The following is an 18968-nucleotide window of genomic DNA, read 5'->3' on the forward strand; positions in this document are numbered from 1 at the left end:
TAGCCAAGCTGTTCTACAAGCTTTATGAGTGCCCCATCCTAGCTCCCCAGCTGCGTTTTAGATGAGGGGGTCAGGCAGCTGCTGAACATTCTCCTGAAGAACTCCTTGACCTCCTGGGTTCAGATTTTGTTGGTATTAAAGTTTCTATTTTTTTAAAAAATAATTTTATTTAAGTGCACTGATGTTTTGCCTGCATGTCTGTGTGAGGGTATCACATCCCTAGAACTGGAGTACAGACAGTTGTAAGTTGCCATATGCGTGCGGAATTGAATCCAGGTCTTCTGGAAGACAGTCAGTGATCTTAACCCCAGAGCCATCTCTCCAGCCTCTAAAGTCTCTGTTCTGCTACAGGTGTCAGAAACTACGGGTGTCACCTGTAGTTGTTGAAGTCACAGAAGAAATTGTCCTACATTCCTTGCTAGTCCTTCGAAAGTCTCTATGGTCTCTGTCTCCTTTGAGGTAGTATCGGAGTGAGGAGGGCAGCTGGCTGCAGCTCTGGGCAGGCTCCATTCTACAGAGGCTGCCTAGAACTTTAGGCACAGACACAGCCAGTCCAAGGTCGGAGGTAGGAATGTTCCCGATGGGTTCAAGGAATGAGATCAAGGTAGGTGCTGCAGAGGAGTGAGAGGTGAGCAGAAGCGAAGTCAGAGGGCAGGAATCAGATCCTGGGAACTTTAGGGACCCCTGTGAAGCTTTTGATCTGAGGGATGTGCTTACCCTGCCCTGTGTAGAACACAGGACACAGTAGAGGCAGCCATGCCACGGCAGCCGATGGCACAGAGGACGTAGGAGTGGGATGTGAGAGGAGTAAAGGATGACCTGGCGTCTTAGAAGGGTGGAGTGGACGTGTCGGAGACGAAGGGCTGTGGTAGAGCTGGGGTGGAGTCAGGAGTTGAGTGTGTGGAGATCTCTAAACATCCACATAGAGGGGCAGGCAGCCTCATGTTAGATACAGAGTTGAGAGGAGTATGGGTGGGGCCCTGCCTCTGGGTGCTGTGCCACATGAGTGGTGTCTAGTCTTGTAATGGGTTGCCATCCTGTAGCCCACAAGCTGTTGTATGTACTCACAGCTGTTGGTATGTAAGAACAGCACCAATGTCTCTGGGGACAAAATCCCCCATCATACAGAGAGAAGGTCCCTGTTCTCAGAAGTGTCCAGAGCATTGTTGCTAAAGTTCTTCATGCTTCTTGTGGTCCAGGGCCTTGAATCTGCATAATCTTCCTCCCAACTGTCACACTTATTCTTGGCTTGGTTTGGTTTGGTGGTGATTTGTCACTTGTATTTGAAGGGTTGTGAACTCCTGGACTCAAGCAGTTGTCCTGCCACAGCCTTCCAGGCCACCAAGACTTTAAATGTGCCCCACCATACTTGGCCTTTTGTTGTTGGAGACGAGGTGTCACTGTGCAACCTGTCTGGCCTACCTAGAACTTGCTGTATATTCCAGGCTGACCTCCACCTCACCTCACCCAGCTCCAGCCACCTCAGCTGGGATTGAAGGTCTGCAGCCATGGTGCCTGCCTGCCCCCTCCCTTCTGTTCTGAGGATTTTTCTTTTTTCCTACCATTTCTTTTAGACTTCTTTATTATTTTATATATATGAGTGTTTTGCCTTAGTTTAGTCCATATGTCTACCTGGTACCTGAAGAGGTCAGAAAGAGCACAGGATCCCCTGGCACCAGTGTTAAGGATGGTTGTGAGCCAACATGTGTGTGCTAGGAATCAGACTTGCTTCCCAATTCTCAAGAGCAACAAGTACTTTTAACAGCGGAGGCAACTCTCTGGCCCCTTAGTGCTCTTTGTTAATACACACTGCTCTAGGACTTCCTAGTCACAGGAGATAACACAGTAGTGCCAGTGCCTGCCACACTTCCACAGCAGTTAATAGTAGGCCATGGTCAGAACCCAAATGAGTCTTAACTTTCTAGACTCATTTTGTTGTGATGAAGGCTGCTGGTGAGGAGAATTGGTTGTCCTCCTTAGGCACTCAGGTGTGGAGACTTCCTCACCCACCTGTGGGAGCTGCAGAACCCATGGCCAAGGAGGAAACAAGATGGGGCAGCAAGGTACCCACCCATGTCCTGTCAGCCCAGCACGTTCTGTACCAGAAAGCGTTTGACAGGAGATTCTGGGTCTGATGCTGTTACAATGGCTCTGTCTCCTGAAAACTCAGAAGAGCCAGTAAAGGCCTCAGCTCTGCCAGTGTTTGCATTGGCACGGGCTATGTGTGCGTGTTAAAATAATTTAAGCAAACAGCATAGGCCTTTTGTTATGTAGCATTGCTGATTGACTGAGGCTGAGAAGTATGTCCAGGAACACTCCTTTGTCCCTCCAGTGGCAGCGGTGCCCAGCTCCTTTGTGTGTGTTTTTGGGCTCTACGCATTGTTCCAGACTGCCAAGGCTAGGCAGACCTGTAGCAGAAACGTCAGTCATTTCATGTTGGTTGTTACAACTCTCTTCTCTGCATTCAGCATTTTAATTTCTGGTGGGTCTCTAAGAACACAAGTGTGACTCACGGGTGAGGAGCTGAGTTTTCAGCTCTGGTCCTCTGTAGCACAGTCTGCTCTGCCTGGACTCCACTGGCTGTACAAAGTGTGAGAACGAATTCTGGTGCCCAGGTGGAAGCAGTGGCTCCTTCTCAGGGGCCCACAGAACTCAGGCTTTCTGCTTGTGATGTGTTACTTAAGTCCAGTTACATTCGCTGTCTGCTTTACACAAATCATAGTGATGTTGCTTGGTCATGAATCTCCTCTGTGTTCAGCCGCTGCTAATCCCTGTCTCCAAAGATGTTGGCTGGGCACAGGTGTGTCTTGCCATGGGAAGGGATGTGAGCCAGAGAAGAGAAAATGGGATTTGGGGAGATTGGTTTTGTGTTTGTTAGCTTTTCTCTTCCAAAAAATTTTATTTTAATGTGTTACAATAATTTTTTCAGAATTAATTTATTTTTGATGTGTGTGTGTGTGTATGTATATGGCATGCATGTGCAGGTGCCCACACAGAAGAGGGTGTTAGATTCTCTGAAACTTGAGTTATAGGCAGTTGTGAGCTACCTGATAAGAATGCCGGGACCTGAACACTGGTCCTCTGGAAGAACAGCAAACGTTTTTAACTGCTAAGCCATCTCTCCAACTTCTCTACCTTTCAAGTTTTTTTTTTGTTGTTGTTGAACATTTGTTTATTTGTGTACAAATGTGGGTGTGCATGCATGGCTCATGTAAAAGGGCGACTTGCAAATTGAATTGGTCATCCAGCTTGATCAGGTAAGACCTTTGCCCATTGAGCATTGGAGAAGAGAAAACCCTCCGGTTCACAGCCCTTGGGAGACTGAGGCAGGCGGAGCTCTGTGACTTCGAGGACAATCAGGGCTACACAAAGAAAAACCCTGCCTCAAAAAAACCAAAAAGAAAGAAAGTGGTGTCTTGATAAGTAGTGACTCTGAAATGAACTCAAGGAAAACTACATACAGGAAAGCTCAGAGGACTCTGGCCAAGGAAAACTACATACAAGAAAGCTCAGAGGACTCTGGCCAAGCCACCCAGCTCTGCTGAGTGAGTTGTGCTTTAAAAGGGTGAGGGGAATTTTCAAAGGAGATCTTGAGATCTGTCAAAGGAGGGTCACTTTAATTGTGAAAAGACACAGCACAGTGAAGCGACTCCCCAGTGCTGCTTGGGAACAGTAAGATTTAACCAGCACGGCTGACTGGGACAAGAAGAGAATCAACTTTCTTCTCTCAGTTAGGATGGCTTGAGGGGCAGTAGTTGACAGACAGAGGAACCTGAGTGGAATCCTAGAGGAAGCAGGCAGAGTCTAGGTGGTGTTAGAGCTTCAGCTTATGATGTCTACATGGTCAGACCCTTGGGTGAACGCCTCTCCTGATTGGTTTCCTTCTCTCTTACTCTAGGAGATGCCAGAGAGAGCTTGGTTCCCTGGCATCTCACCTGGATTTTAGCATACTTACAGTTAGCCGAGGTCATGACCATAAATCCCAAAAGCATTCCAGAGTCTTTACTGAGGGGGAGTCAAACTCAGCCAGAACCCTCCATCTGCTTATAGAACTTCCCTTAGTGGTTTGGTTTGTTGATGGCAGCAGGGAACAGGGTTTCTCGCTTAAGGCTGCTCTATATAGGCTACACAAGCCATCTACCTGCTGAGCCTAACTAACCCTGGCCCTCAAATGGTGCTTTTGAGTTTGACTCCTTGTGGCAACTTAGTTAACTAGATCAGGGGAAGGTTGAAGGCAGCAGCTGTTGTGGGAACTGGGATGGGCAGAGGAGAGAGGAGGGATGTGTGGGTGAGCAGGGGAAGGGTGCAGGGGTGGAGGAGAGAGAGCAAAACTATGTGGGTGATAGGTCGTATAGGCTGGTGTGGACATGGAAAGGTTGAATGGGTAGGTGGACAGACAGGTTCCTTAGCAGCAACAAAAGTTAGTTAAGACCAATTGGGAAAATTGTTATAGAGATAAGAATAAAAAGTAGTTTTACAAGGCTTTTAAAAGACAGAGAACACTCTCATAACTGAGTTAACCTTTTAAGCAGTTTGACAGGATCAGGAGGACACTTCCCGCACTTACCCTTGGCTAGCATGTAGATACATCTTTGAACTTGGGGGCACCTTTAGAAGTTCCCACCTGCTTGAAGTAGCCCTGCCATGCCAACAGCAAGCCCCGTAAGCATGACTCGAGTATTTTGACCCTGCTGGTTGTCCTCATTACCCCAACATGTAATTCCATTTCTCATTCGTGACAGTCTTGGATTCCATCATGCCAGACATTCTCTGGTCCTGGATGGCCAGCCCTTCCTTCACACTTTGTGCAGTCTGGGATCAGGGCAAAACTTCCTGTGAAACTTGTACTCTTCTGTGTTTGCATTCAGTACCTGGAAACCACACACAAGGAGCACTGGGAAGGCAAATCAAAGAGGAGGGCTTGTAGTGTTATGTGCTGCCATTGGTGCATGGGGGTGGGGGGTTTCTTGCGTGCAGCTAATGATCCTGTGTGGGTTTCCCCCTATCCTCCCACGCAGGGTTTCTCTGTGCTGCTCTGGGTGTCCTGGAACTCACTCTGTAGACCAGGCCACCTGCCTCTGTCTCCTGAGCGGTGCTGGGATTAAAGGTGCAAGCTACCATTGCCCAGCCTGTCAGGACTATTTATTTGTTTATTTATTTATTTTTTATGCCAAATCACAACTAAAGCAAAATAAAGACAGGTGTATGAAAGTCTCCGTGTTGTGGTGGTTTGTCTAAGCAAGTTTTTATATGGGGGGAAGGACTGAGCCCAAAAGGTCTTGGTGACATGTCCATGTCTTCTTGAAAGGAATTTTGGCCTCCTCTTGACCATTCCCTCAGATAAAAGACAAGAGCTGAGTCCCCAGCACAGCTGTCCCCTTGTTCATTGTTAGTGCAGGATGTAAAGGATTGGTGGCATGGGCTCCGTGGGCAGAGCGCGGTAATGGTTGCTGTGAAAAGGGACTGAGAGGAGAGACAAAAAGAAGCAAAGTTCGTTCTAGTGTATTTGCCGCACAATTAGTGTGGCTTTCCTGGTGACTACCAGTGATTATTAGTACAGAAAGGCAAAACGAAGCCGGGCGGTGGTGGCGCACGCCTTTAATCCCAGCACTTGGGAGGCAGAGGCAGGCGGATCTCTGTGAGTTCGAGGCCAGCCTGGTCTACAAGAGCTAGTTCCAGGACAGGCACCAAAAACTACAGAGAAACCCTGTCTCGAAAAACCAAAAAATAAATAAATAAATAAATAAATAAATAAATAAATAAATAAATAAGAAAGAAATGCAAAACGGGAAACTTCTGAATACCAACAGGATTCCTCACGTGGGAAGTTCTATGTCAGGAATCGTTGTTTCGTATAAAAATTGTCAAACACTGCATAAAATTACCTTCAAGAGTAAGCCACACATAAGATATAAATAAATGGTGGTCAGTCTGGGTTCCATCCCTCAGCCAGTTCATCATGTACATAGAGATATTCCAAAGTCTGGTTGCAGGACTCCATAACATTTCTCAAGAGAAGCATTTCACATTCAGATACTGAGTATACACCCCTTTTGGCCAAGAGTGATTTTTGTTTTATCTTTTTGGTTTTTTTTTTTTTCTCCTACCATGTTTCAGGATTCCTGTGTTTTCAGGTGCCCCTCACAGAAGACACTCACAGGCAAGCAGTAACTCTTGGTGCTCCACAGGGCCATGAAGACTATGTCAGAGATAGTTGATGTTGGGTTTGCTTTGCCGACTTGCTCGGAAATACTAGATCTTTTCCTCAAATATTCCTAGGGCTTGACCCTGGTCAGCACTTGAGGGTCATGCTACCACCATGCTGCACCTCAGCAGCCACGTGCTAGATCTCACATTGTTCTTGGAAAAGAAAGATGAGTTGGAGTGAACTTGTTTATACACAATAAAGTATTTTAGAAATACTGTTCGTGGTTTACAGTAGTTAACGTTGCATTATGGACAGACCAGCCAGGACCTGACGCAGTCACTTTGTTCATTCACCTGGAGTGGTGCAGAATCATCCCTTCTCTCCGCGTGACTGGTTGTGTTCCGTGCAGGCCGACTAGAGCACCTCACCCCCTGCTCTCTGGCTAATGTGTGCATGGGCTGCCCACAACCTTGGCAGCTGCTTTCCAAAGCCTTGGAAGACTGAGGTTGGGAAGAGTCCACTCAGCTACTGCAGGCCTAAGTGTTCCTTCGTGGCAGGCGTAGATCTAAATTCAATGAGAAAGTTCATTACTGGGTTGGTGTCCTGGCAGCCTTGGTTGGACAGGTGGCTTTCCATACCTCACTGGATTCATTTTTGTTTGGGTCAGAGTTGAGTTCTGAACTCTCCGGTACCATCTTCTGTTGCATCGTCCCTTGATCTGTCACTTCTACAGGTCAGGAAGAGTCTGGCTTCTCCTCTTCCTACAAGCAAAAGCTGGAGCTCAGGAGGCAGCTCAGTGGGTAAAATGCACACTTCAGGAACTTGTGAAACTAACCCGATGTCCCAAGCACCCACATAAAAACTGGGTGCAGTGGTGTGCCGAGCCCTGGTGCTGGAAAGGTGGAGACACCATGATCCATCCCAGTCCAGATAGATTGGTGAGATGCAGGTGTGTCACTAGACGCCAGCAGTGGGCCGTGCTGCAGACCTCTGCTGGGCTGGGCTTGGCAGTGGCCACCAGAACCTGTTCAGAGATGTGATGAGCTTTGCATCCGGAATGTCTCTTCCCCGTGCCTCTGGTAGGAAAAGCACTTCCCATTTGGCCTCCTGCCACAGACCGTTTAACACACTGTTCTTGGAACCTTTGGCAGACTTTCCTCTGCCACTGGTGTAGTGTTGCCTGTGGTCTGTGGTCTGCTCATGACACATACAACCCTGCATGCAGGGAGTCTCTGTCACAACATGGTTTTGAAACAGCTGGTCCCTCCCTCCCTCCCTCCCTCCCTCCCTCCCTCCCTCCCTCCCTCCCTCCCTCCTTCCCTCCCTCCCTCCCTCCCAAGTAATGGTAGTTAAAACTCAGGAGGAGCCAGGCAGTGGTAGCTCATGCCTTTAATTCCACCACACTTGGGAGGCAGAGACAGGCAAATCTCTGAGTTTGAGGCCAGCCTGTTCTACAAGAGCTAGTTCCAGGACAGGCTCCAAAGCTACAGAGAAATCCTGTCTGGGGGGGGGGGGGGGACCCTCGGGAGGGAAAAGACCTTGTTCCTCAAGCCCCTCTCTGCACCAGTTAATAGCAGCTCTTTGGTACACTACTATTTGTTGGAAGGAGAATTTCATGGCTTTTTCTTTCCAGAAGACATAGAACCTCAGTTGTTAGAGAGCCAAGGATAACCATAAATTAAGCCAGTTAGAGTCACGCTGGGTGGTCTTGAGGGTCCCACAACAGGTGGAGTTCCGAGAATGCACTTCTTTATCCCTGTCCCTGCCCAGTGCATAAATCTCACCTTTTCTATTAAGGGGGGGGGCAGCTGTCTGAAAGTCACATTCCCTTATTACATATTCCTAAATAAGCCTCGGGCCTGGGAAGGCTGCACACACTGGAGAGGGCTGGGGAGGTTCTTCATCAGAAACAAGCACTGCCTGCTCTTCCTTCCCCTGTGAGTGTTTGTGTTGGTTCCCAGTCTAGCTACCTCCCTGGGTCGTGGGTCGTGCTGGGCGAGTAGCTGCTGCTGGGAAGTGCTGAGTCAAAGCTGCTTGCCTTCAGCTCTGTGTTCTTGCTGGTGCAGGGGAGCCCCCCATCGAAGCCCATGAGATGGAGTCTGAGAGCTCGTGTTTGGCAGAGCTACCAGGGGCTGCAGTGGTGGCTGCCAAAGTAGTAGTTGCAGCCTTCATTTGCCTACTGGAGACGTGACTGGTGCAAGCAAGGGCCTGCAGTCTTTCTAAACACCAAACAACTCCTCTTCATGTACTAGAGATTCACGTGTCTGTCCGGTGCTGCTGCAGCACCTGTGAAAGTTGATGCCCAATGTCTGCCTTCCCTTCCTCCCCATCTTCTCTTTTGGTTGTGTGTGTGTGCACGTGTGCACGCTCACACACAGAGTGATCTTGTCAAACAGGTAGAGACATACCACACTTCTGTTATTCAGTACTTTCCAATGGGAGAAAAAAATCATTACTTCATGTTTCCATTCTTAGTAGCTCTGGCCTCAGATGGTATTTTTCTTGGGATACTGGTTTTCAGGTTCTTAGCCCGACACTGTGTCAGCTCCCAGAACCTGGAAAATGGAAGAGTGTGGGGGGGAGTGCCCTCTGGGGTCACATGCGCATGCAGAGTGGGGAACAGACCCAGCCCTCTCTCCCAGGGCTTCGCATCTAGCACCACTGGTGACTGGAGGGTTGTGTGTCTTCCACTAGTCCCCCCACCCCCAGCCTCCACAACGTTGACAGACTGAAGGATGGTCCCGCACTGTGTCCCCTCAAACTGATCAACAGAACCAGCTTTAGAAGGGTCTGACTTATGGGGATCTGAGATTCCAGGGGTCCTGAGCAGTACCTGTCCTTGTTCAAGTTACCAGTTCACCACCCCTGAAGGCCAGGCACCACCCTGGGACATAAAAAAATCGTCATCCTGGCTCCACTGTAGCCACAATTCTGTTAAAGAATGGCCCTAATTGTTTAAAGCACTCTGACCTTTGAAAGCTCTTTGCCCATGTTTCTTCCCACTGTGGCTCATATTTAGATTAGGGTACTTTGGATGGATACCAAGCACCGGTTAGCTCCCTCTGACCACTCATGGGATGGCCTGGTCTCTAGTGTTCTCCATGGAGATCTGTTGCTGCTAGCCCGCGGTGGAGTTCAGACCTTTGCTTTGAGCGAGTCCACCCAGGGAAAGGGGAGACATGTCAGTTCTGTGCTGGTTCTGGTGCTGACTTACTGTGGAGTTTGCTCTTCCTCCTCTTTCTTTTGTGGGAAGGGTTGCTATTTCTTCAAGACAAGGTTTCTCTGTAGCACTGGCTGTTCTGGAACTCTCTCTGTAAACCGGACTGGTCTTGAGCTCAGAGATTAGCTTGCCTCTGCCTCCTGAGTGCTGGGATTAAAGCTGTGTGCCACCACTGCCCAGTAGAGTTTTGTTCTTAACATAGGGAAGGTGAGATGGAAGTCTTTACCACTTATCCAAAGAACACAGAAAGTGCCTTGGGGATGGGGCCTATAATTCCAGCATTTGGGAGGCTGAGGGAAGGGATCGGGATTCCAGTCCAAGGGCTGGCCAGGTGGCTCAGCAAGGAGAACACTTTGCTTGCGAGCACTCACATGTAACTTGAGTTCCAAGGGACCCAGCGCCTGCTTCTGTCCTTCAACGGCTCCTGCTTGCGTGTGGTGTGCATAAGCTCATGGAGGTACATACCCTTATAAATCAATCTGAAGAACAAGTCCATACTGGGCTACGTAGTAGACCCTGTCTTAAGCAAAACAAAGGACAAGGAAAGCAAGCAACTTGTGCATTTGAAACATGGTAGGAGGGACAGCTCACTGGTGCTCAGTTCTGAGCTCCACCTCCTAGCAGCTGCTGTGGTCAGTGTGGGGCAGGTGCTGGGAAACAGCAGTTGCTGAACTTGTTTTTATTGTATTCGTTTTGTGTGTGCCACAGCGTGCTCACGTGTCAGAGTCGGAGGACAGCTTGTGGGACCGTGGGGAGTCCAGGCATTGAACTCGGGTCCTCGGGCTTGGCCACATCGTCATCATCCACTGCATCATCTTGCAGTGGAGAGGTTTCAGAACCTGTTGTAAGGACATACGGAAGTTTTGCAGCCTGGCTGGAAGAAAGTGGGCATCAGCTGAACTTCCTGTCACAGGAGCAGGTCTCTCCCACCTCTCCTCTCTGAGGCTGCTGGGATTCAGTGGAAAACTTTAGAGCTGGGCTCATCCTGATCCTTGGTCTGCTGAGGTGCTGTGTGGCCAGGGCAGTGACCCTCACAGCTCTGTGAGTGGGGCTGGGTTTGCTGATGAGGCGGTACTGGTGTCTTCATCACTGACTGTCTTCACTCTCTTCCAGGGGCTCCACGGGCCTTACCCCTTCGGCCAGTCTTAAACGGGTCTCAGCAAGAAGAAAAGTTAACAAAAGACAGAAGGTCTGACTTTGGGGGGAGAGGGTGAGGGGTTCCTCTGGATTGCAGAGCAAGCACATCGCACGGACCCCTGGCTCAGACCCCCACCCACCCCCCCAATCACGGAAGGAGAGGAAGAAAGACTAGTTTTGAGTGAGCTCAATATGCATGTGTGAGTGCAGAACTGCAGGAGTGGTGTTGGCAACCAAGAAGAAATCCCTCGCAGCCACCTTGGGTTTGGGTGATGACGTCAGTCTAATGAGTTGTTAGGTCATTTGGGAAGGGGAAGAAATTTAAAATTGGGGGAAAATAAGCCATCTTTTTAAACAAAAATTATTTTGCCTACAGAGAGGTTGTAGTTCTGAGCACATGTTAGTCTTCCCCGCTTCCTGGTGTTTCTTTTAATTGGGGGACGGCTTGCTCTGGAAGCCGTTCACAGTGTGGTGAGGCTGGCGTGGCATGTCTAGGGACTCTGCCAGTCAGCGTTGCTGGGCTCGTGCTGTGCCCGCCCCCACCTGGCTGCACAGTCTGACCTCGATTGTTCTTAGTGGCATCTGCCGATGAGATATCACCTTCCCTCTCTTTTCAGTCTCCTGTTGATTTACACCCTGGACATTTGTATCTGTCGGCCATGGGGCATCTAGGCAGCAGCACTCTCTGAATCCAGACTTCCTGTGTGGTCAGCAGAAGCCTGGAGGACAGTCTGGCAGGTGTCCCTTTGCACACTTGCGTCAGCTGGGACTGCTTCCTCCGCGTTTCTCTTGGCAGAGGGAGTGTGGCCCTTCATGCCGTGGCCCATCTTCCCTCACTCTCTCTGGGTGTGTGCTTGTGCTTCATGCACACAGGGTTGTAACTCATCAAGTGTGAACTGTGCCCTGCTTCTCTTATCACACAGCTCCCCTCCCTTGTCCCCCCACATGTCCTTGTGACGTTCTCATGACCTATTAGTGGAGTCCGAGCTACGACAGAATGATGATACTGCCCCAGCTGGGAGCCCCACTGCTGACCACTGCCTGAGAGGCCACAGTCAGGCGGAGGTTGCTTAGTTTGGGGTGGCAAGTTGCAGCCCAGCCGGAGTACAGGCATTTGCTCCCTGGGCAGGTGCAGTGCCCACTAATGTCCCATGAACTCCAAGCAGGTTGAAATATGGATGCCTCCATGGGAATCTTAAACCAGGCTAGAACAGCTGACTGCCAAAGATACAAGAATATGCAAAGTCCCTCTTCTTAACTCCTCCTTCCCTAAGTTAGTGATGCGAGAGCCGGGGATGTGGATTTGGTGTGGCTGCAGGTCCCCTGCCTGCCTCCAGCCCCCATGTGCTCCAGGGTTGTGAGCAGAGCAGGGAGACCAGGGTGTGAGGTTCTTTAGCCTGGGTGTGGGTGCAGGTCTGTCTGTCTCTGTCTGGATGTTTGAGTTCCAAGTGTGTGGTGTTTGTTGCTCCTCATTCTCTTCTGAGACTATTGATTTTAAACACTTGATTGTGAAAGAAAAAAGCTTGTACGAAAATCCCCCCTCACCTTTTCATGTCCCAAAAAAAGCAGCCAACAGTAAGCTTTATTTCATTGAAGAAGTCCCTGGGCAGGTGGAGAAGGCCATGGAGAAGGGCAATGCAGCTGGGTCTCCAGTAAACTGGGGCTTCTCGGGGACCCTATTTCCTCTGCACACTTGGACCCTTGAGCCAAAGGCAGCCCCTAACAGGTGCCCAAGCCACAAATCCCAGGGGCTTTTGTCTGAGGGCCTGTTAGGCCCGGTCTCCTAAGGACACTGCCACCCTAAAGCACACGCATGCCAGCCATTCTTTCTGCTTCCTGGCCTTGGAGCAGCGCGTCTCCAGCTGCCCTCTTGGAATCATGAGAGGCTTCAGCCCTGCCTCACTGGCTTCCCCATCTGTCCCCTACTAGGTACCTTCCTTTCTCAGTGTTCCAGCAAGGACATTGTGGGCCACTGCCACTGACTGTCCTTCCCTTCTTGTGCCCCTTCCCGCTTGTAGCAACTTCACCTGGAAAATGTAATGGCTCAGGTACCCTGGCTTCCTTTCCACAACTAAGTCCTGTCTGTGTATCCACGAGAGTTAGCTCATTCAGAAGGCCAGAGCAGGTGCAATCCTTGACCCATGGCTTCCCGGGTTTCACTCTTCTGCAACCCCTTAGAGTCTTCATGTGCACTAGGCCACCTTTTGGCAGGATCCCTGGTCTGGCACCCACGAGGTGAGGCAGACACCAGGTTCCAGGTGGTAAAGGGCTTGAGCCCAGTGAGGAAATGAGGGGTGGAGCGCGGGCTTGGGAAGAATCTCTGTGTGGAGTGAGGTGTGTATGTGTAGGTGTGTGTGCACGTGTGCATGCCTGTTTTCTTTTTGCCATGGGGACAATTGAATTTGGGGTATTTTTCTACTAAAACAGCTTCCTCTCCTCCTGTACAGACTGGCTGTAACTGTAACCCAGACACTTTTCACCAACACAGCTGGTGACCAAGGTGGGAAGTAGACATGAGTGTAAAGACCCCCAAATTTAGCCTGAGCTCCCAGCAGGAAAGTATGAGAGGGTTGCCAGGGCTCACAAATGCAGACTAATGTGCTGTCCCCAGCCTTTCCCTGTTATCCCTTGTTCTTTGGGTGAATGTGGGAGCAGCCTGCTGCCCCTCCCACCTGGACAGTGGTGGGTGTCTGGTGGGGCCTTGTGGTGCCTAGTAGGAGACGAAGATGAGGTTTTCCTTTCCATGTAAATGAATATTTGTATGATTAAATTAACACAAAAAAAAAACCTTTCTCGTGTGTGCATGTGAGTTTTATTGCGCCCTCAGCTCCTGTTGTCCTGTGTCCCCCACAGTAGCTCTAGTGCACACTTGCAGACGGAAGCAAACCCTGACCTGTATTAGTTACTGCAGGATAGCTGTGCCCATGCCCCATACGGGAAGGAAGACTCACTGTGATGACTTTGGGGGCTTGAGGTCTGAGCAAGGATGCTCAGTCTCTGGTGGGTGGTAGGATGGCAGGTGCTGGCCGACCCAGAAACAGACGGCCAGACCTGTTCCTTTCAAAGGCGCGGGCCTAATGAGATGTTTCAGCTAGCTTGGCCCCTGTTCCTAAGGGTTCCACAACCTCCCAAAAATAGTGCCACAGCCCAGGGACAATCACTAGGTAAGAGTGATTAACAAGAAGTCAGCCTTAAAACGGTAGATTCCAAATGCTCTGTGTGCCATCAGAGCACCCTTGGGTTGGTCAGCCAGCAGGCACAGCCGTGCACAGCCGGAGGGCAATGCTAGAGACAGCACCTTGGCCTTCATCCACTTGGGAAAAAAGAAAAGCCAGGGACAAGAGCGCTTCCCAATTCCACCTGAGCTCCTGGCTTCCTGGATTTGGAGGATGCATGCCTCTTACTTGGTTCCCATGGTGGCTGGGTATCTTTCCTGGGTGTTCCTCACTGCTCACTACTGCACAGGTTTCCAAACCTGAGAGCTAGGAACAAACACCCCGCAGGCAGTTGGCAAATGAGCAAGGAGCCAGCTTCGTGACCTTGGGACTCAAAGACTTTCAAGAGCACCAAGGCAATCAGAAAGGTTTCAGTGGCCAGTAGAGAGCAGATGTAATGCTGCCAAGTCTTAACTTCAGAGTTCAGAGCTGGAATCTGGCTGGGAATAATCCCTAGTACGTGGGGAGTGGAGGCAGGAGGATCAAAAGTTCTAGATCATTCTTAACTTCATGAGACCCTGTCTCAAGAAAGTTCTTACCATCGCTACCTGGGTTGGTTGTAGAGAGCACACTCAGAGGGAAAAGGGCCTCCTGTGTCTCACAGCTCTGGATGGGGCAGGTTGAGACCTCCCAGGTGTCTATGGCATTTTCACTAACTGAAGAGACAACTTGGAGACGCAGAGTTGTGTGTTCAAGTGATGCTCATAATCCTGGCTGGGGGAGAGAACTGCCTGGCTGTGTTCCCTGGCAGCCCAGGGAACCTCTAAACACAGATTTGGGGGGAGATAGGGCCTCACAAGGAGCTGATCCCCTGTGCCAAGAGCTGATGCGAGACTTCCCAGGAAGCACCTCATATATTGTCCCGGGACCCCCACAAGTGTCCTCACCCGTGACAGGTGAGGACGCTGCTTCCTCCCAGGTGCCTACAGCTATTTGCTCTCTGCAGGGGAGGGACCCCACCCTGTCACCTGGGTCATCATCCCCAGCACCCCTGCTCCTGAACAGTTATTTGCTTGGCAGAATCTGTTTATCTTTGGGGCTGTAACCTGTCAAGAAGTCACTGGGCCCTGGGAGAGAGGAGTTAAGTTCAGTGGTAGCTCCTGGCTTGAGACATTCCCACGCGGGCTAGGTGACAGGGAGGGGGCTCTCAGCTGAGTCTGGGAGATGGGGGGCAGCTACAATGGTCGGGGACCCAGCCCTCCTGACAAAACAAGCAATTGTGCCACCTCCCTGCCCAGTTCCTGTTGTTCTTGGGCTCCCGCTCTGTTCCTGAGAAGGCCCATCCCTCACCTGGCCTCTGTGACCCAACCATTTCCCAGAGATCACCTGGAGTCCAGCCTTGACCAGTTGGGCGAGTAAAAGAGCAAGCACTACTAAAGGCTCTCGACAGCCCTAGGTCCCTAAGAGGGAAGGGGGCAGACAAGACTGTTCAAGAAACAGGAATTGAACTCAAGTCCCCTGGAAGAGCAGTAAGTGCTCGTAACTATTTAGCCATCTCTCCAGCCCACATTACAATTCTTTTTTTTTTTTTTTTTTTTTTTTTTTTTTGCTTTTTCAAGACAGGGTTTCTCTGTGGTTTTGGAGCCTGTCCTGGAACTAGCTCTTGTAGACCAGGCTGGTCTCGAACTCACAGAGATCCGCCTGCCTCTGCCTCCCGAGTGCTGGGATTAAAGGCGTGCGCCACCACCGCCACATTACAATTCTTAACAGTAGCAACAAAGCTGGGTGGTGCTGGTGCATGCCTTTAGTCCTAGCATTCAGGAGTAGTCAGAGGCCAGTGAATCTCTCAGTTTGAGGCCAGCTTGGTCTAAAGAGCGAATTCCAGGATAGCCAAGGCTACACAGAGAAACCCTATCTTAAAAACAAACATCCAGGTGGTAGTGGTACACACCTTTCTTTAATTCCAGCACTCAGGAGGCAGAGGTAGTTGAATCTGTGAGTTCGAGGCCAGCCTGGTCTACAGAGCGAGTTCTAGGACAGCCAGGGCTATACAGAGAAACCCTGTCCTGAGAAACAAACCAATAACAACAAAAATAGTACTGTCAGTATCTGATATGTGACCACTGAAATGGTTGTGTCCCACAGGTTGAGAAACACTGCCATAGATGGCTATGAACCTGCATATTCATATCCATCTATGAAGGGGAAATCAGAGAGCTCTGAACCGTGGGACCAGCTGAGGTCATAACAGTCCAGGGATGCTCCCCTCTTAGGAACTGCCATTGATGGCTGGAAACGGTGTGAGAGAGGCCCATGGGGCCATGTTTACCTGCCCCAATGATCAACGCACCTAAGATCCCTAAGCCACTAGACAGCCATAGTCCCCAGGAGAGGACAGGAGCTGAACAATGAGATCTTTACCAGCAGGTGGAGGGGTGGGAAGCAGATTGAGCTGTCCAGCATTAGGCCACCCTCCTGGTACAGGGCGTGCCATGCTAGGCATGTGCCTCGGCCTCTGCTCTGACCAGGCCTCCCTTGCAAGCATGAGCCCACGCTCCCACTCCTCCAGGGCCTCTGCTCGCAGCTCGCAGGCAGCAGGACTCTGAGCGCTGCTAAGTGACGGGTTGGGGGTCAGGTGTAAAGCAGGGAGTGACAGACTGGACACCTCTGCGTGGGAACTGTTTAGACCGTTGTGCTTCACCCCTTCCCGGGGTGGGATACAGGGGCTGACACATCTGTATCAAGTGTCTACAGGAGCAGTACCAGATCCCAAGCTCTGCCTGGATGCCACAGCCAGAAGGGCACCATGCAGCAGCCAGCCCCACCCACGCTTGCCTGCTTTCTCCCACCACTGAAGGCTGAGCGCTGTCTACCAGGGCCCTGTGTCCAGGATGAAGGCTTGGGGCTGCAGCAGTTCTGAGGAGATGATGGCTTTGGAGCCACAACTAATTTAGCAGGAATTCTGTGGTGAGCTCCTGTCCAGTCCCTCCTCTCTCCATGGGTCCTTGAGGACTAGAAATACCTTTGTGGGGGTGGGGTCAGCACCTGTGGGGACTTAGGTAGACTAGAGAGTGGACCAGGAAAGAGTTCCTTTGGAACTTACCTGCCTCCAGCACCATGGCAGGGGGCAATGAACATTCCTATACATTCAGGGTTCCCCAAAGTCACTGCCCCCCAGACTCCCTTTCTGACAACAGAGCCAGCGGGGAATGCCAAGGCCCCCAGGGAAGAAGAATCAGCAGTTGCTTGGGAAGGAAGCTGTCTGTAGCTGACTCAGATCTTTAGCCAAGCTCCAGAGTTGCTGTGGAGGAGGGGGACCTCAGTGATCACAGTGGCAGTTGGGCCCTGAGGGAAGGCAGCCTGGCTTCTCAGGTTCTCAGGACTAGTTTGCATGGAGCAGGCAGGATTTGCATGTTTCAGAAGTTGCAGCTGCTGGATGAGACCCCCGGGTAGGGGACAGGGGAGCAGTGGCTACCTGCTTCCAGCCAGCACCTGTGTCCCTCAGTGAAGAACACCAGGTCTCCAGGGTTAGGGTTCCATGCTCTACTCACTACAAGAACTAGGCTGAAAATTTAAAAACACACACAGACAGAGAGCTCTGGCTTCAGGAATGTTCCCGTGGCCCCATTTGTCTGCCTGTCTCTGTAGCGCTTAGCGAGTAGAGCACAGAAGGGAACCAGTGCAGTTTTACACTTGTGTCAACACGTGTCCATACCAAAGCTCACACTGTAATGTTAAGGCACTTGCCTAGTATCTGTGATGCCCAGATTCAGATCCTAGCACTGCAGAAGAGAAAAACCAACATTGTTCAGCTAAGGCAGCAGGTGTAGCACAAGCATGGTGGCACATGCCTGTAATTGCAGTTCTTGGGAGGTGGAAGCAGTAGAATCGGGTGTTAAAAGCCATCCACGGTAGCCGGGCAGTGGTGGCGTGCACCTGTAATCCCAGCACTCGGGAGGCAGAGGCAGGCGGATCTCTGTGAGTTCAAGACTAGCTCAGTCTAACAAGAGCTAGTTCTAGGACAGTGAGGACTATTACACAGAGAAACCATGTCTGGAAAAGCTTTAAAAAAAAGTTTACACATGAGCCACAGGAGACCCTATCTCCAAAATAATCATAGTCATGATCATAGTAGTAATATAAAGGATAAAAGCCCACAGTCATCTCACACACGCTTCATTGCCGACTGTTGCACTAAATCCAGGCGTTTCTGAATTCTGCTTTGTAGAACAACCTCTGGTGGCTAAATTTGTCGCTAACATCACATATCAAGAACACAGAGCTGCTGTTTCAGCTTGCTGTGCTCTCTCCTGTGCACACAGGAGAGCATCGCCCAAGGAAAGATGTGGACATGGCCCAGCACCCCAACAGCTCCCAAGTGTGCCTTCCTAGGGGAGCCCATAAGAGGAGTCTCTGTTCAGAAAAGGTAAATGTCTCATGTAATATTGGGGGAGACTTTAATTTTTTACCTCTTTTAATTTTTAATGCTTTGGTGTTTTGTCTACATGTATGACTGTGAGTGTTGGATTCCCTGGAAATGGAGTTACAGACAGTTCTGAGCTGCCATGTGGGTGCTGGGAATTGAATCCGGGGTCCTGTGGAAGAGCAGCCAGGGCTCTTAACCTCTGAGCCATCTCTCCAGTCAAGGCTTAACCTAGAAGCTCTCTGACTGCAGACTGCCACATCACACGGTATATCCTGGATGGTCCTGCAGCTGCCCTCACCCCGAGAATGAACCATGCTCACTAAGGGTCAGAGGGCAGCCTGGTTCTTATCGAGAAAGTACCACAGACTGGAGCTGTTGTCAACCACTGTCAGTCACGTGGGAACGGAGGACCTCAAGGCTTATCTCAAACTCCTTTTGGGAGGACTGCCTGAGCCCTCACCCAACAACACCTGTAGCCGCCCCCTTGGCCAGGTCTTGGTTGCCCAAGGACTACACAGGAAGGCTTGGAGGAATCTGGAGTCTTCCTATGAGAAAGATGGGGAGGAGCTGGAGGGCTCAGCAGCTAAGAGCACACATTGCTCTTGCAAAGGACCTGAGTTTGATTCCCAGTGCCCTCAACGGCCCATGACTCCAGCTCCAGGGAAATCTAATACCTTTGAAATCTGCATGCTCCCATTACACACACACACACACACACACACACACACACAGAAAATAAATAATAAAATGCACCTTGAAAGAAAGAAGGTGAGAGCAGAATAACTTAGGGAAGCTCCTCCTACCTGTCTGGGCACTGCTTCCTCTGCAGGATCCCCTCCCTCTCCCACACTCCAGCTAGGTGTAGGTCCCCTAGCAAAATCC

The 18968-nt window shown here is 50.5% G+C and overlaps 1 protein-coding gene across 3 annotated transcripts in view; it reads left to right on the top strand.

The window, feature by feature from the left end:
- The window catches only part of Ilrun (inflammation and lipid regulator with UBA-like and NBR1-like domains), a 70153-nt gene extending 56872 nt beyond the window's left edge, over positions 1-13281 (top strand). For all 3 annotated transcript variants that reach the window (XM_057794532.1, XM_057794534.1, XM_057794535.1), the window contains one exon: positions 10482-13281. In XM_057794532.1, coding sequence (XP_057650515.1) covers positions 10482-10517 — 36 coding nt within the window. In that variant the 3' untranslated portion in view covers positions 10518-13281. The remainder of the gene's footprint in view (positions 1-10481) is intronic.
- Positions 13282-18968: the final 5687 nt, after the last annotated feature.

The sequence above is a fragment of the Chionomys nivalis genome, chromosome 19 (assembly GCF_950005125.1).
Source record: "Chionomys nivalis chromosome 19, mChiNiv1.1, whole genome shotgun sequence".
Taxonomy (NCBI): Eukaryota; Metazoa; Chordata; class Mammalia; order Rodentia; family Cricetidae; genus Chionomys; species Chionomys nivalis.